Source organism: Catharus ustulatus, chromosome 1, assembly GCF_009819885.2.
Source record: "Catharus ustulatus isolate bCatUst1 chromosome 1, bCatUst1.pri.v2, whole genome shotgun sequence".
Lineage (NCBI taxonomy): Eukaryota > Metazoa > Chordata > Aves > Passeriformes > Turdidae > Catharus > Catharus ustulatus.
This window is the reverse complement of record NC_046221.1, coordinates 50,620,440-50,635,210: the sequence shown is the minus strand read 5'-3', so window position 1 is coordinate 50,635,210 and position 14,771 is coordinate 50,620,440. Positions and strand designations below refer to the sequence as shown.

Sequence of the window (14,771 nt, the reverse complement as noted above, 5' to 3'; positions counted from 1 at the left end):
TGCACCCTAGTAGGTTGCAAGAGCATGCAAGTGTATAACCCTTACCTTTGTCTTCTTTTCCTACACTTCCCAAAAGCTAATCTGCTCTCCACGAGCACTGCCTAGCTATTTCTCTGCTCGCTGCAGTAGATGCTGTCAGCAGAGACACACACCAGATGCTTTCCCAGAGAGCACAGTTTTGCTCTTGCCAGTACTCCGTGGCTCTCAACCAGAAGTCAAGGTCATTCCAATCGTAAATTTCTGTTTGTATTTGGTCCTCCCCATGCACAGAGTTAACTCACAGAATGCAAAGCAAAGCTGCCCACAACAGGTATCACTCAGAGCACATATGGAGGCAAAAGAATCTGCTTGAAAGAGACACTTGCAAGCTGGAGCATTTGCATTTATTCCAAAGTTTTAGGGACTAGTTTACCATGTAAGTTATTTGTGACAAAACTTCATCAACCTCATCTTGAATGGGCTTTAAGAAATCATCCATGCTTAAGAGTAGCTGTATAAAATCCCTGTGACCTGTATTAATCGGCATTCTAGGAGATGAAAACTCTATTTACACCTACAGTCATTTTCAAAGTGACCTGTATGACTGTTGAGCAATATTTGAGGATTATCCTGTTCTCAACAAAGGCTTTGTAATTTCTGCTATACACAGATAGTTTCAGTAACCTGTGTGCAGGTAACATGCAGTAACAGGGAAAAATCGACTGAGTGTGGTCCAAATGCCTGCTCATTTTCTGTGACATGTGATATGAATATTATTATAGCTGTGCAGGGAGCAGATCTCCTCAGACCACCTCAAAAAAACAGCAAGCACAGCTCAAGGGAAGTACACCAGGGCACAAGAAGTTTCTACTCTTATTACCCCGAGCTTCCAGCGCACACCCTCCCACTCCTCTCCACAGTGGATGAGAGGCCACACAAAACACAGCCACCATGGAGCAACAGAAGGCAAATAGTCCAGGTAAATTCTCCATGGGCATAAACTCTACCATAACCAGCCTCTTAGAGCATGTATCATATTAAGGACCCTACCATCAGCTCTACCTCATGGTATAAACCAGTACAGTTTCAATAAGCACCTTTGGGACACTTTCCCTTACCCAACAGCATAAACAGCTATCCAAAATTGCAGCCCTCATTCAGAAGGGAAGACTCCCATGTATGCTATTGCCCCCTCTTCAGAGATTAGAAAAAGTGTCTAATACTAGCAAGATTATTAAATGATGGTGTGGGTCATTGCTATCAGTATTTCACACAACCTATTGCCTGTACCTTAATTAAAAATTAAGGCACAGGGTGTTATTTTGCAGAAAATTAGGCTAGGCTGGAGGGACTCCATTGTTAAGTCCCATTGACAACCCTGTGATGAAATGCCACATGTTTAACATAGCCAAAGTGTTTGTGTATGTGGGTGTGGGTTTTCCGTTTCGGTCCCTGATGAATTTGCCAGGACCAGAGAGTGCTAACATGTAGCTATCTCTCAGAAAACCAACATTTTTCATCAGCCGAGAAAGACCGGAGGCCACACTTGACGATTTTCCACGAGAGTTTATTTCATGCGAAGGGAGTCAAGCATGGATTGTCTCAGAACAAAGGGCAGACGCCTATATTTATAGGTTCAAGAAAGATTCAAACTACAACCAATAGAAGTTTACACAAAGAACAGCATCCAATCTAAGTGAGAAGTTCTAAAGGTAAACTAACCAATTAAACATCCTAATTTCTAACCAATTATCTTCCCAAGTGTTAGGAGAGTGACCAAATTCTTAAGGAATCTGGCTCAACCTTGGTATCTAGGATACCTTATCTATTATAGCAAGTTCCAGGGGCCAGAAGCAGAAGGTTTTGGAGGAATTGTATTATCCACATGTGGGGACTATGAAAATTCCAAAAACATTCTTTCTCTAGAGACTTACAGGTAGCACTCCAATTTCTCTAATATTTTCAGAAAAATCTCTTTCTGCAGCAGAGCAAAACTTACTCTCCCATCAGCTTGCATCAACTTTGTCTTGATTCTTAACAATGCAGCTCAAAATTTTCCACACAAAACTGATGATGCCGGTGAGATGCAGAGATTTAACAGCAGCGCAGTGCATAGTGGATGATCAGGGTTTGTGTTATGCCTTTCCATCTAATGCCATCTAGTGCTAAGGAACTGCCAAGCACTCTGTTAGGTATTCCTTCTACATTTGGGCATTGGAAGTGCCCTGCAAAGTTTTGTTTACTTCAAAGCAAAATGAAAAAGTGTTTCGATGGGGCCATATAACAATAGTGGAAAACAGCAAGGTACCGGGGGTGTTTTTAATCTGGATCTACAGCTGTTTCTGTGATAGATAACATACTCCTTTCCTCCTTATGGAAATTAATACTTGCTGGAAGCTGCTGGCTAATGAAAAATTTATTAATAAAATATAAAATGTTCCTTCACTAATGAAATATAACTAGTGACTGCAAGAGGCTGATTAGAGAAAAAATTCAGATTTCTTAAATAAGAAATTAAATTTGCTTTGAGATACTCCCATCTAGCACCAGGTGTTAGGCTCTTGCACCTTGACCTGCTGTCTCTCCTTTGCTTTACAGGCTGCAGGTTTACACCACCCCTTTTTGACTCCAATGCTGAAAAAAATAGTTTCCTTCACCTTTAAATTTCTTTTCTGAACTCTCTCTGTACAGCTAAAGCTCCTTTTCCCCTCTCCCTTTGCCACCATTGATTTTTCTTCCGTTTCAGTTAGTATTTCAGTCCTTTCAGCTTGAATTCTCCTTTCCTTGCACCACCTAAAATGTTATGATTCATGTTGTCAAAGTCTTGAGGCCTTTCTTCCATGCTTCCTTCTCTTCCAAAACTCATTTTATTTACAGTAATTTCACGACCATAAGGCGCACCGGACTATAAGGCGCACCCGCCGGGAGTCGGCAAAATTCGCAACTTTGTAGATCAGATAAGGCACACCGGACTATAGGGGGCACTTTTTTTTTGCAGTGAGGCTCCGCCCCCAGCTCCCTCCGCGCGGTTGCTGGCCGAGGCCCCGCCTCAACCCGGCAGCCATTGGCCCCGGGGCCCACCTGTACCTGGGAGGGGCGGTGCCGCGGGGCCCCAGGCCCGCCTGCATCCGGCGGGGCCGGGACATGGCCGCCACCCCTCCGTGCTGCCTCTCCGGGGCCGGGCTATGGCCGCCGCCCCTCCGTGCTGCCTGCACGGGGCCGGGGGGTGCCTGTGTAGGGGCCGTCCCGCCTGCACGGGGCTGGGGGATGCCTCTGGACGGGCGGCTCCACCTGCACGGGGCCGGGGGGTGCCTCTAGAGGGGCCGTCCCACCTGTACGGGGCTGGGGGGTGCCTCTAGAGGGGCCGTCCCACCTGTACGGGGCCGGGGGGTGCCTCTAGAGGGGCCATGGTGCCTGCACGGGGCCGGGGGCTGCCTGTGTAGAGGCGGCTCCGCCTGCACGGGGCCGGGGCGTGCCTCTGGAGGGACGGCTCCGCCTGCACGGGGCTGGGGCGTGCCTCTGGACGGGCGGCTCCGCCTGCCCGGGGCCCGGGCGTGCCTCTAGAGGGGCCATCCCGCCTGCACGGGGCCGGGGGGTGCTTCTAGAGGGGCCGTCCCGCCTGCACGGGGCCGGGGGGTGCCTCTGGAGGGGCGGCTCCACCTGCACGGAGCCGGGGCGTGCCCGCCGCTGCTCCGCCCCCCCTCCACCTGGCAGCCATGGCCTTGCCGGCTCCCCCTGTGGCTCGCAGCTCGCACTTCCGGGTAGGCAATTTCTTTGAACTTTGTCCATCAGATAAGGCGCACTGGACTATAAGGCGCACTTCCGGGTTCCAGGGAAAATTTTAGTCAAAAGGGTGCGCCTTATAGTCATGAAATTACAGTACTTCCTATTTCCTCAATCATCTCTCCCTCAGCTTTCCTTCCATTTTCTCCTGGCCCCTTCTTCTCTCCTCCACTTTGACATCTTCCCTCTCTAGGTGTTTTTCATTGTCCTAGTGCAACCTCTGCTGTTAGCATTGCCCCCGCCGTGACAGAGCGGTTACTGCCAACACACTTTTCTCCTGCCAGCAGCACAGGACCTTTTTTTCTACTCCTCCTCTTAGAATGGGTTATGATGACACCCACCCTCCACTTTGTTCCGCAGTCACCTCATTGCTGCAGCTGTTTAAACCTAATCAGTTAATTTTGAACTGCTCCAGGTAAGCAGACATCTTATCACGCCAGATGAACTTAAATCACACTGGGTATATGCAGAAAGACACTGACCAAATACACAAACTAAAAGTAGAAAATTTCCCAAAACTTCTTAAATTCAGAAGGCCAATAAAGCAGCTTAGGATGACCTGTAATCACACCTATCCCTTCACCTTGGCAGTACAGTGCTCCAAGTTCGGTGTGCAGCTGGTCAAGAACGTGGGTATGGGCAGCTGATGGAACTGTCCCTGCATTTGGCTGGTTTTACAGTTCAGGCTCCAGGTCATTAAACAAGGAGCACTCATGGTATCTACACATAGTTAAATTTGATGATGCTTAATTAAAAAACAATTTGCCTATCCTCCCACCAACATAAATTTCAAATCTCTTTTTGCATGTACAGTAATTTCACGAATACAAGCCGCACCGTTTTGACCAAAATTTTGCTGTCATACCGTGAAAGCGGCTAATATTCAGGTGCGGCCAATATGTGAATAATTTTCTGACATTTTCAACCCTGGGAGTGCAAACCAAGTCAGTGCAAACTGCAAAGTCGAGCTCCTGCCAGTAAAACCCTGCATTTACGCGGTTGTTACAAATTGATACTCTGTTTCATGGCAGGTGGAGCTGCTCTGTGCAGGCAGCACAGGGGGTGGGGAAGGCGGGGCAGCTCTTTTCTGCTAGCCCCGTGGCTCGGAGGAGGCAGGGGCAGCTCTCTTCTGCTGGCCCTGCGGCTCAGAGGAGGCAGGGGCAGCTCTCTCCGCTTGGCCCCGTGGCTCGGAGGAGGCAGGGGCAGCTCTTTTCTGCTGGCCCCGCAGCTCAGGGGGGGGCAGGGACAGCTCTCTCCGCTTGGCCCCGCGGCTCGGGGGGTTCCCGTCCCCGCGTGCCGCTGCCGCAGGAGCAGGCAGGCTACATCCCCGGCTCCCATCGCTGCTGCAGGTGCCGGCGGGCTCTGTGCCCCCACTGCCGCCGTGGGGCAGCGCCGGGCCGGGGTGACCGAGCCCAGCAGCAGCGGCAGCCGGCCCCAAGCATCCCCGCCGAGCGGCAGCGCCGAGCTGGGCCACCCAGCCCTGTCGGCAGCCCCGAGCCCTCATGGCCCGAGCCGAGCCAGTAAACCCCGCCCTGCCGCGATTCTGTTACTAATTGGCAACTTTGTTGCACGCGGGTCCTCGCTGCGAACACAGAGCGGCTTATACTCGGGTGCGGCTTATTTATGGACAAAAAACGAAATGTTTGCCAACACCCAGCGCACTTATACTCAGTGCGGCTTGTATTCGTGAATTTACTGTATTTGCACCAAAAAGATATGTTGGTTACATGGTTTCAGTCTGCCCTCTGCTGCAGGCTCAGCAGGTAGCTCTGTGATGTTGCTCATCTTCTGAGAATATAAACAGTATGGGCTGGCTCTGTCTTACAACTCATATTTTGTGCGCATATATGTGTGTATACACAAATGTATATTCAACTCAGAAAAGTCTGCTAGCAAAAAGTAAGAGATGCCACCATGTGAGGGGAGATTTTAAATCCTTTAGTAGGAAATAACAGAAAAACAAGAGCTAAGTAGGCCCACCCTCAACCTGACAGTGCTGCAGTGAACTCCCCAAGTGTAAGGTAGTTGGCATTTACACCTCAGCCTCCCACCTCACATGCCACGTACACTCTTGTTGACAAACACTGAAAAGCAGGCAGAACAACAGCAAATCTCATATTAAATAACCTGTAAATATTGTACAAGCCAAAACACAGGGTAGTTATCTATCTCCATTCCAGTGGAAGCCAGACACTCTAGCTCACACATCACAAGCAAGTCTTCCTGTCATCTGCTTTGGCACCAGGGTTGTAGGTCCACAGAGAACCCCACTGCCAACACTGAAGCCAGAAGGGTCTCCCCACTGCTAGCAGCATGCCTGAGTTGGGGCAGGAGAAGCTGGAGCTCAGCCATGGAAGAGGAAGCCATTTGCCTTCATATTGTTTGTATAACAGCCCAGTGCTTTCTCCCTGGATCACACAATGCTGCTTGTCCCCAACAATTTCAAAGGCATCCTTCCAGAGTGCACCGAGGCCAGGCTGTGTCATGGGACAAAGATTACTTGAGATTAAAGGTTGCTTCTGTCCTCTGACCTGAAGTTACTTGATGTCAAAGGTTGCTTTCTAAGGCAGATTTCCAGAATGAGATTAAGTCCAGACTCTGTCACAGGACAGCAGTTAATTGAGATCACGGGACTTGCTCAAGGAGAAAGGTTACTGGAGTTCATAGGTTGCATGAGGCCAGAATACAGAGGTTATGATGGGTCAGAAGTCCTTTCAGGACAGATTACTCAAGGTTCTGCAAGGTCACAAGGCCAAGGTTAATTTATTTCAAATGTTACTGAAGGCCAGGGAGCAGAGTTTAGGTGAGGTCAAAGCTTACTTCCAGTCAAAGATTAATTGAAGCGACAGGCTCCTCAAGGGCAAGTATTACTTGAGGACACAAGACAGAGGATCCTCAAAAGCAAAGGTTACTTGACGTCCAAGGACAGATGCTCCTCAAGAGCAAAGGTTCCTCACAGTCACACAACAAAAGTTACTCTGGGACAAAGGTTACTTCAGATCACCCAACAGGTTACTCTGGATGAAAGGCCACTTGAGGTCAAATCTGGTTTTGGTATAAATCTCACCAGTGCCCACGATGCCATAGCCACGTCTCAGCACGTTTCTGTCACCTAGATGCTGTCAGATGTCACGTGCATGTGTTCCAGGAGCACGATCCAAGACCAGCTGGTCTCGCCAGGGCCATACCCATGTGCTTGCTCACTACCTCAACCTCCAAGGAAAGGGACTGCAGGCAAGCTGCCCACTGGGAACGGTCCTTCCACTGCTCTGCTTTCCCAACAACACACCACACTTTGCTGGAAAATGTGCTGTTAGGAACAGGCTACCTTCACACCAGCAAACACTCCAGCAACCTAACAGCACTCCAGCACCCAGGAATACTTTAACTTGGAACTGCAAATGTAGACAGGCACTGCCATACAGAGCTGCTGAATAGATTAAAGGCGAAAGGACTGAAGGGACAAAAAGCAGTAATTTGTGGTGAAGCTTGGTTCTGATTTTGCAATGGCAGGTGCCTCTTCCTTTTCATGCTTAATAGCAAAGAGTTTTTCTTCACAACCTGTCTAATAAAACTGCTGACCGGCCTCTCACAAGGATTTAGAAACACTAAAAAAAACCAAACAGGAAAAGAAAAGCACAATATGACAACTGAGATACAGTTGTTGGCACCAAGGACTATTATACTCAATATGGGGAATTAGATGCAAGATTAAAGTCATAACTTGAGATTAGCAATAACTCTATGCTTGCCACTAAGTTACTAGAGTTACAAATTTGAGTGCAAATCAGAAAAATGTCAACTTGAGTATAAAGTTTTTGACTGTCAGAACATAAAAGTGTAAGGGTAAATACTTAAAGCAGTGCAACTAAAAAAACTAATACATTTTTTAAATCTAGCAGTACTTAGCTATCACGATGAACAAGAAGTCACTTTAAAAAAACCAAAAAAGCAAAAAAACAAAAACCTGGCCATTCCAAATATACTTTTCAAAAGTCATAGTAAACCTAAAAAGTTAGCATATTAAGTAACATTAGTCAAAAGCAGCAAGAACCCCAAATCCTTCCCCATAAACAATACAAAAAAGCAATTTTGAGTGTTGCTCTGCTGTAATAGCTCATCTTTGCAGGCACCGAAACTCTCAAAATAATTTCTTTTAAACTATACACAGTGAACTCCTGAAAATTCAGGCAGTTTCACTCAATAGTATCAACCAAAACTCAAACCCACAATTGTTCAGCCTAATGTATTTTAATGGTCTGCCAGGAAAAATGCATGCCAGAAAACAGCTTCTGAGATGCAAGTAATTTCAGAACTGTTTTGGTAACAAGCAAGCATTGCTCTCTGCATCCAGTAATGCAGAGAAAAAAAAAATCCTTTTCCAAAGGATTTTCTTGTGGTTTTCAGCTGACAATGGGTGAGATTGTTACAGTATATCAAGGTTCAAATATTGCCTCAAGGTACTCTAAAATAGCAAAGGACTCCATTCAGTCCAATTCAAACTAAATCTCACAAATCTAAAAGCACTCAAAACAATGGGACGACAGTAAAAAAATCACCATTAGCTTGCAGTGTCACATTAGTGCTCAGGAAAGAAGACACTTTTTGCATATGGGCTAAAACCATGTTAATAAAGAAAAAAAAAATTGAGGAAAGACCCATTAGCCCTGCAACAGTTTGGTATTTTACTGATGATCTGCTATTAGCTTGCTTCCTAAAACTTGCCTGTCTCACTAACTGCATTGAAAGCTTTCATACAAGATAAAATAAATCCTTGACTTCAAAGTCTCTGAAAGGATATGATTGTAAACTTTTCCCTCCACACGGCAATTGAAACAAGCATGGCATTATAAAGTTTTTTGAAAAAAAATTTAAAAGAAATTGACTTCTTCGAGTGCCCAAGGGGACAGTTTATCTGCTGTTATTAGCTGCCCTTATAAACCCTTTTTCCTGCTACCTATGCTTTAATATCCACGACGCTGGGAGTCTCGTGTAAGCCAGCCTGAATATGAGTTAACAAAAAAAAACAAACCTTGGAATACAAGTTTCTGAAGGCAGACAACCATTAAATGAACCTTAATTATTTCCTCCTCATATAAACAGAGGGAAATACACTCCACCAGCTTTGGAAATAAACATAACTACCAGGATCTGGATGTGGCTGTTATTACAGAGCAGCTGTACACCTTGACCACAGCACAAATATCTTGGGAGCCCATTACTTGTTTCCATCCTTTCCGAAAAAACACTTGTTTGAACCCAAAGGACTCAAGAGAAGCACCATGAAATCAGGTTTTCTAACTGATTTTTTTAATAAACTATAGAAGAACAAGGTAACATTTCAACCAAAGTCATGATAACTGCATGCTTAAAAGCACATACATAATACGTCTCTGGATTTTTCTGTTCTGTTTAGGAAAAAAAAAAAGGAGAAAAACTGAACATAATGCCTAGATTTCTACACATATTCAAATAATAGACTAAAGCAAGCAGAAACAAAACTGGAAAAAAATGTTTTGACAGTAATTCCAGATCTATGAAATTTTAAAAAGTAAAATTTCAGTTCTAAGAATCTTTAAGCTGGAACAAATTACTTTTTTATACAGCATGAAAATAAGTTTTATCAATTGAGGCACTATAAACAAACTTACACAACAGCTCAAATGCATCTAATGTGTGAACTGAAAAACCTACAGCCCATGGCATACTAAAAGTTTAGAATTTAAAAGGTTGTATTAGACTTTCACTTGCTCACATTGACACAGTGAAATTAGTGGAAAACTACTGTTTTTCCAGTTAGAATAAAATCAGGTTCTGATTGCTGTTTCCAGTTATCTCCCTAGCTTTTTCTAATTGTTCTCGCTTGCCTCAAGTCTTCTTACCAGGAAAAAAAAAAATGGGGCGGTTTCTGTGCCACCCCATTCAGCAATGTTTACAAAGAAATGCAAAGCACCTGTCTTTATGCAGCAGTTTCATCTGTGGTGCTGTATTCCCTTACTCCATCATATTCCCCACATCACTGAGCTTCTACAGATTTAATAAATTTGTTTAGAATTATGTACTCAGTAAGTTCTATAAAGGGTACTTATTTCTACCTTTTGTTCTACATTTTCTATGGAGGTTAGTGATTAGTATTAAAGACAAGGAGGATCCACAAAGTAATCAGGATGATCACACAGCAAGAGGAACTTGAGACAAAAAGAAAGGAGCTCATATGAATTTAAATGCTGCTTTCTTTATGAGGAAAAATATTCATGATCCAGGGAGATTTCCACCCAGATGCTAAAATAACTGGCACCCCTAAACACCTACAATAAAATATACCTCAATATCTCAATCAGGCACTTTAATAGAAAGACAAAGGAGCAACTTTTAGCAACATAGGTACTGTGATAGTTATTCTGTAAGGCCAGAACATCTTGTATGAAGTATTCAGGAAATTAACTGTCCCCATAGAACCAACTCTTTTCAAGAGCTAAATGAGAGTCCCGCCCAAGCCTGTTAGAAAAATAAAAAGCTGAAAAATGGTTAGCAAATATTTGGTAGAAGTCATTAACCCCAAACTCAGATTCTTCACTATCTTATGCAAAATGCAGTGCAAGGTTATTTATCCCTTGAGATGATGGATCCAAAAGTCAGCATTCAATGTGGTTTATTTTTCAAGATTTTCTTCCCCCCCTTGCCCGAGAAATTTTTTTCCACTGATAACAAGCTCCCTGAGGGAATACAGAAAATATTTCAAGGGAAAAAAAGCAATCATTTAAAAAATAAATTGCAAAGTCCCAGCAATCAATAATTGCCCTATTTTGAGCAATAACACATTTCCCACCACCACTTCTTTGCCAAACAAAGTCAGAACAACTACTCACTGGTCCTGTAAGATCTGTGACCTCCCTTCTTTTACATAGTATCCTGCACATGACAGTAACCATTCTTTAAAAATTGTAATAAATGTATTTTGGTTCAATGCACTTCAAAGTTATTGGAAAACTCTACCTGTAAGACTTTATCTACCAACACTTAAACAGTTATTATAGATTCTGCCACAAAAATACAGAATCAAGGAAAAGAGGTGGAAATTCACTTGTAGGGCTAAAACCTTGAGAACTTATTTATGTTATGCAAGTCAAGGGATAAATGAAACAATCTACAGACACACAAAACACTTTTTTGATAATGAGAATGCCAAGTGTTTAAACCGTTCTTAAGTAATTTATTTCTTTTTATTGATGATTTACAAGGCCTTGATTATTAGACAAAATAGCATATTTTAATTAAACTAATTAACCTAAAAAAATACAAATGAAGAAGGAAATGCTATATGGTTCTATAGAATATATCATACCCAGTGCACACACTGCTTTTTTTCATCTGAACCTATTTGTTACTTACAGGATTCTCGCATACAAATATTTTGGTCTAACCAAAATATAGTATACTGCTTCAGACCACTGAATTAGGCTCAAATTCTGGCATTACTCTATGGTCTAAACCACTGCAGTAGATCTTTCAAAGAGTTTAGTGTCATAAAAACTGATCTAGACATTTTGGAGCAGTTAACAAGAGACAGGAGTTATAGCTACATACAGTTCAGTATGGTGTACACCAAAGGAAGCTAGAAGTTTTAGTACACTTATTGCCAACTTCTCCCAGATTTTAACAAGCAGAGTTTCTCTGCAGAGACATTATTGCTGATGGTAATAAGGCTGTTGAGGAAAAGGGTATCCAGGTTGTTGAGGTGGTGGATATGGTGGTTGTCCAGGAGTTTGATATACAGGTGAAGGTGCATATGGCAGATTATACTGACCATACATGTATGGATTATAGCCCATTGGCATTGGCATCTGGCAATACCTGTGTGGGGGCAAAAAAAAGAGCATACCTGAGTTGAAAAACATTGAAGATGGTAATTTACAAAAACAACTCATTAATAGATACAAACACACCGTGCAATCTCCACAAACGTTTTCCTTTCATCTTCCTTCAAGTGTAGCAGGAAATGTGGTAACTTTCAAGGAGCAAACATGAAAACTTTTACAGTGTGTGGAACAGAAATGACGAGAGAAGGTGGAGCAAAGGCAAGTTGCTGGAACTAGAACTTATCTAAATTGATTCTTGAATGTTTAGTAACACTGTGCATACTTCAACAATTGTTGAGCCTCCTACCCATGAAGAGTACAGTTGCCTTCAATTCCTTGTGATGACACCAGGAAGATGGGAAAAAGCATCAGAAGAAAGCACACTACTCAACTGGAATTTTATCTGTATTTTTCATTATCTTAGTATCATACTAAAGACTTGAAAAATTAGATATACCAACGGTTTTGAGATAAACATCACCAAATGATAATACAAGTGTTGGCAATAATCAACAAACTATGGTTAAGGAAATGCAGTCCTATTTTCCTTCTCCTTTAAAGACGACAAACTGTAAACACTTAAAATGAACCTTCCCACAAAAGGAACAAGCAAATGATTCCTACAAGAGTTACATGATTAAAACTAACAAAAGACTAAAAAAACCCCAACCCAAACAAACAAAAAACCCCCAACCAACCAAAAAACTAACAAGCAATAAGACCCCTTGCTTTAAACAGCAAACACATCTTCAACTTTAACTAACGTTAAAATGTCACACACAAGAAAAAGTGGTTTTAAGTAATACGATAAAAATCTGCTTAAGTGCTCCCACAACTTACCCTGGGTAACCATGATAAGTTGGGTAAGGTGGTCCCTGTGCCTGTGAAGATGCAGTGCTTGCTGCAGGTGCACTGGCTCCTGGAGCAGGAACTGGAGCAGCAGCAGGAGCTACAGTTGTTCCAGAGGGGGCTAATGCAGAAGAGGAACTGCCTACTGCAGAAATCACTGGTGGTGGTGGCCGTGCCGGTGGCTGTGGTTTAGTCCCCTAGCAAGAGAAAGTGAATTAAGCTGGAGCTTCTTTATTGAAGTCTTGGAATCAAAAGCTCTGATTATATGATTGACTTTTATTTTCATTTTAAACAGACATTCTATATTTCATCTATACAGATAACACAAAGTATCTAAAAGGTAGTAAGCTTTTAATTTCTAATCTAAAAAATGATGAGCATGAGTAGTACATAACACACCTCTCTGCAAAGCCTTAAGAATTTGCCCTCTATTTCACTTCAACACATTTCCAACTACACCAGTATATTAAGGAGTGAAACACATGAATTGCAGATCAGTTTAGAGCTCTCAAGTACGGACCCAGTATTTTCAACCCACTAATTCTGCAGCATGTATTTACCACCATCGTTCTTGGGGCTGGAGTGGGAGCGGGTGATGCTGCTGGCTTATTTCCTGCTGCTGGAGTGGTCTGATACATAGGCAGTGGAATGGAGGGAGCGCTGGGCTCCCTAGCAATGCTTTGCTGCAAATCTCTATTTAAAAAAAAAAAAAAAAGCAAACATGCAGCTTAGTTTAAAAATCATTTGTTGTACACTGCATCAAATTAAGCCAAAAAGATGCCGTACACTAAATCTAATATTTAAAGCATGATCACTGAGCTAGCTCAAACTAAATTTGGAGTCCAAATCACTTCCATGGAAACCATCCTCTAGCCAGCTCTCTGATAAACTGTTACATGTATTTTCTAATAAAGTCTTCAAGTTTTAACTCAGTGCTGAGTATAGACCACAACATTGGCCAAAACAGTCAAAGAGCACAGTAAGACTCAGCAGAATGTTTTATCAAGACTAACCCTACAGCCTTAACACTGAACATAAACATAGTAGAATTGTGAGATATTCAGACTCTGCATTGGTTAGGTAGCCATACAGCTTCCAAACTGCATGAATGTAGGAAGCCAAATAAAGGCAGAAGGAGTTGCAACACAGACTTTGTTTACAAGCACAGAGCCCAGAACAACACTACACAGGATCAAGTTAGGAAAGGTAAAAATTGAGGGTTGAGCAATCCATTTCTAAGATGGCAAGTACACAGAACAACTGCAGTTTCACCAACCAAAATTCCAGTAACAAGAAGTCGTTTCTTATGAAAGGCTATGTACTTTGCTAAAGAACACTTATTAAATGGCAAACTTTCTCAGTTATGCTCTCCTCTTGAGAGCCTAAAAATCACATCTGAAACATACTATACTGCATTTGATCTCATGTAGGGGACAACGACAGCATCAAACACTCCTCCTCCCACAAAGGACAACATCTGCTGCTTTCCCCAGCATTGTAAACGATCCACATATCTAAGCAATGATAAAGTATGAGACTAGAGCATACTACAAAGCAGAATTAGAATACTAATGCTTTTCCCCCATCACACTGAACCCATGGAAGAAAATAATATGATAAAGCATCTAATTTCTCAAACTAAATTGACAGCAGGAACAGGGTGTAGAAATCGTAAGTTCCTCAAAGGAAAGAATAAAATTACTAACAAATGCATGCCAAAAAGAACAGAGAGTGAAATCACAGCATGAAACAGATTCATGGTGAACTGCACATAGGAACAGTAGAGCAGACTTCAAAGTAGATTTTTCCATTTATTTCTCCTATCACTTTCCTAGGAAAGAGGAGAGTAGGACTAGGTTTAAAGTACAGAGGTAATAGGCTTAGCACACCTGTTCTTCCTTTCTCATTTCAAGTGCCATAATAAACATGACCCCAAAGAAAAATTTCTGATAAAACTTTAATGTTTCTGCAATGCTTAAACAAAACATCAAAATCTTACTTGAGCAGTTCATCTCTTTCAGTCTTGCGAGCAAAGATAATGTCACTGCACTTGTTCTGGAATTTCAGCAGGATTTCTGTCAGCTCATTGTAAAACTAGTAAAGAAAAGTAAAAATACAATATGCTAAATCAATACTTCCAGACTCCACACTTGCATACTTCTACATATTGACCCAGTTATAGGCATCATACTATTACAGTGCCCAGAACCTGCCATTCCAATAAAGTTTACCAGTACATTCTATTACAGTTTTCATAAGCAAAATTAGTCAGCTGTTGAATATCACAGAATTTTGTGGGGG

General features: G+C 42.7%; 1 protein-coding gene across 2 annotated transcripts in view; it reads right to left on the bottom strand.

Moving 5' to 3' along the window:
- Positions 1-9,050: 9,050 nt before the first annotated feature.
- The window catches only part of LOC116998609 (programmed cell death 6 interacting protein), a 33,408-nt gene continuing 27,687 nt past the window's right edge, over positions 9,051-14,771 (bottom strand). For both annotated transcript variants that reach the window (XM_033064504.2, XM_033064514.2), the window contains exons 15-18: positions 14,470-14,564; positions 13,031-13,163; positions 12,462-12,667; positions 9,051-11,616 (exon numbers count right to left, since the gene is read on the bottom strand). In XM_033064504.2, coding sequence (XP_032920395.1) covers positions 11,448-11,616; positions 12,462-12,667; positions 13,031-13,163; positions 14,470-14,564 — 603 coding nt within the window. In that variant the 3' untranslated portion in view covers positions 9,051-11,447. The remainder of the gene's footprint in view (positions 11,617-12,461; positions 12,668-13,030; positions 13,164-14,469; positions 14,565-14,771) is intronic.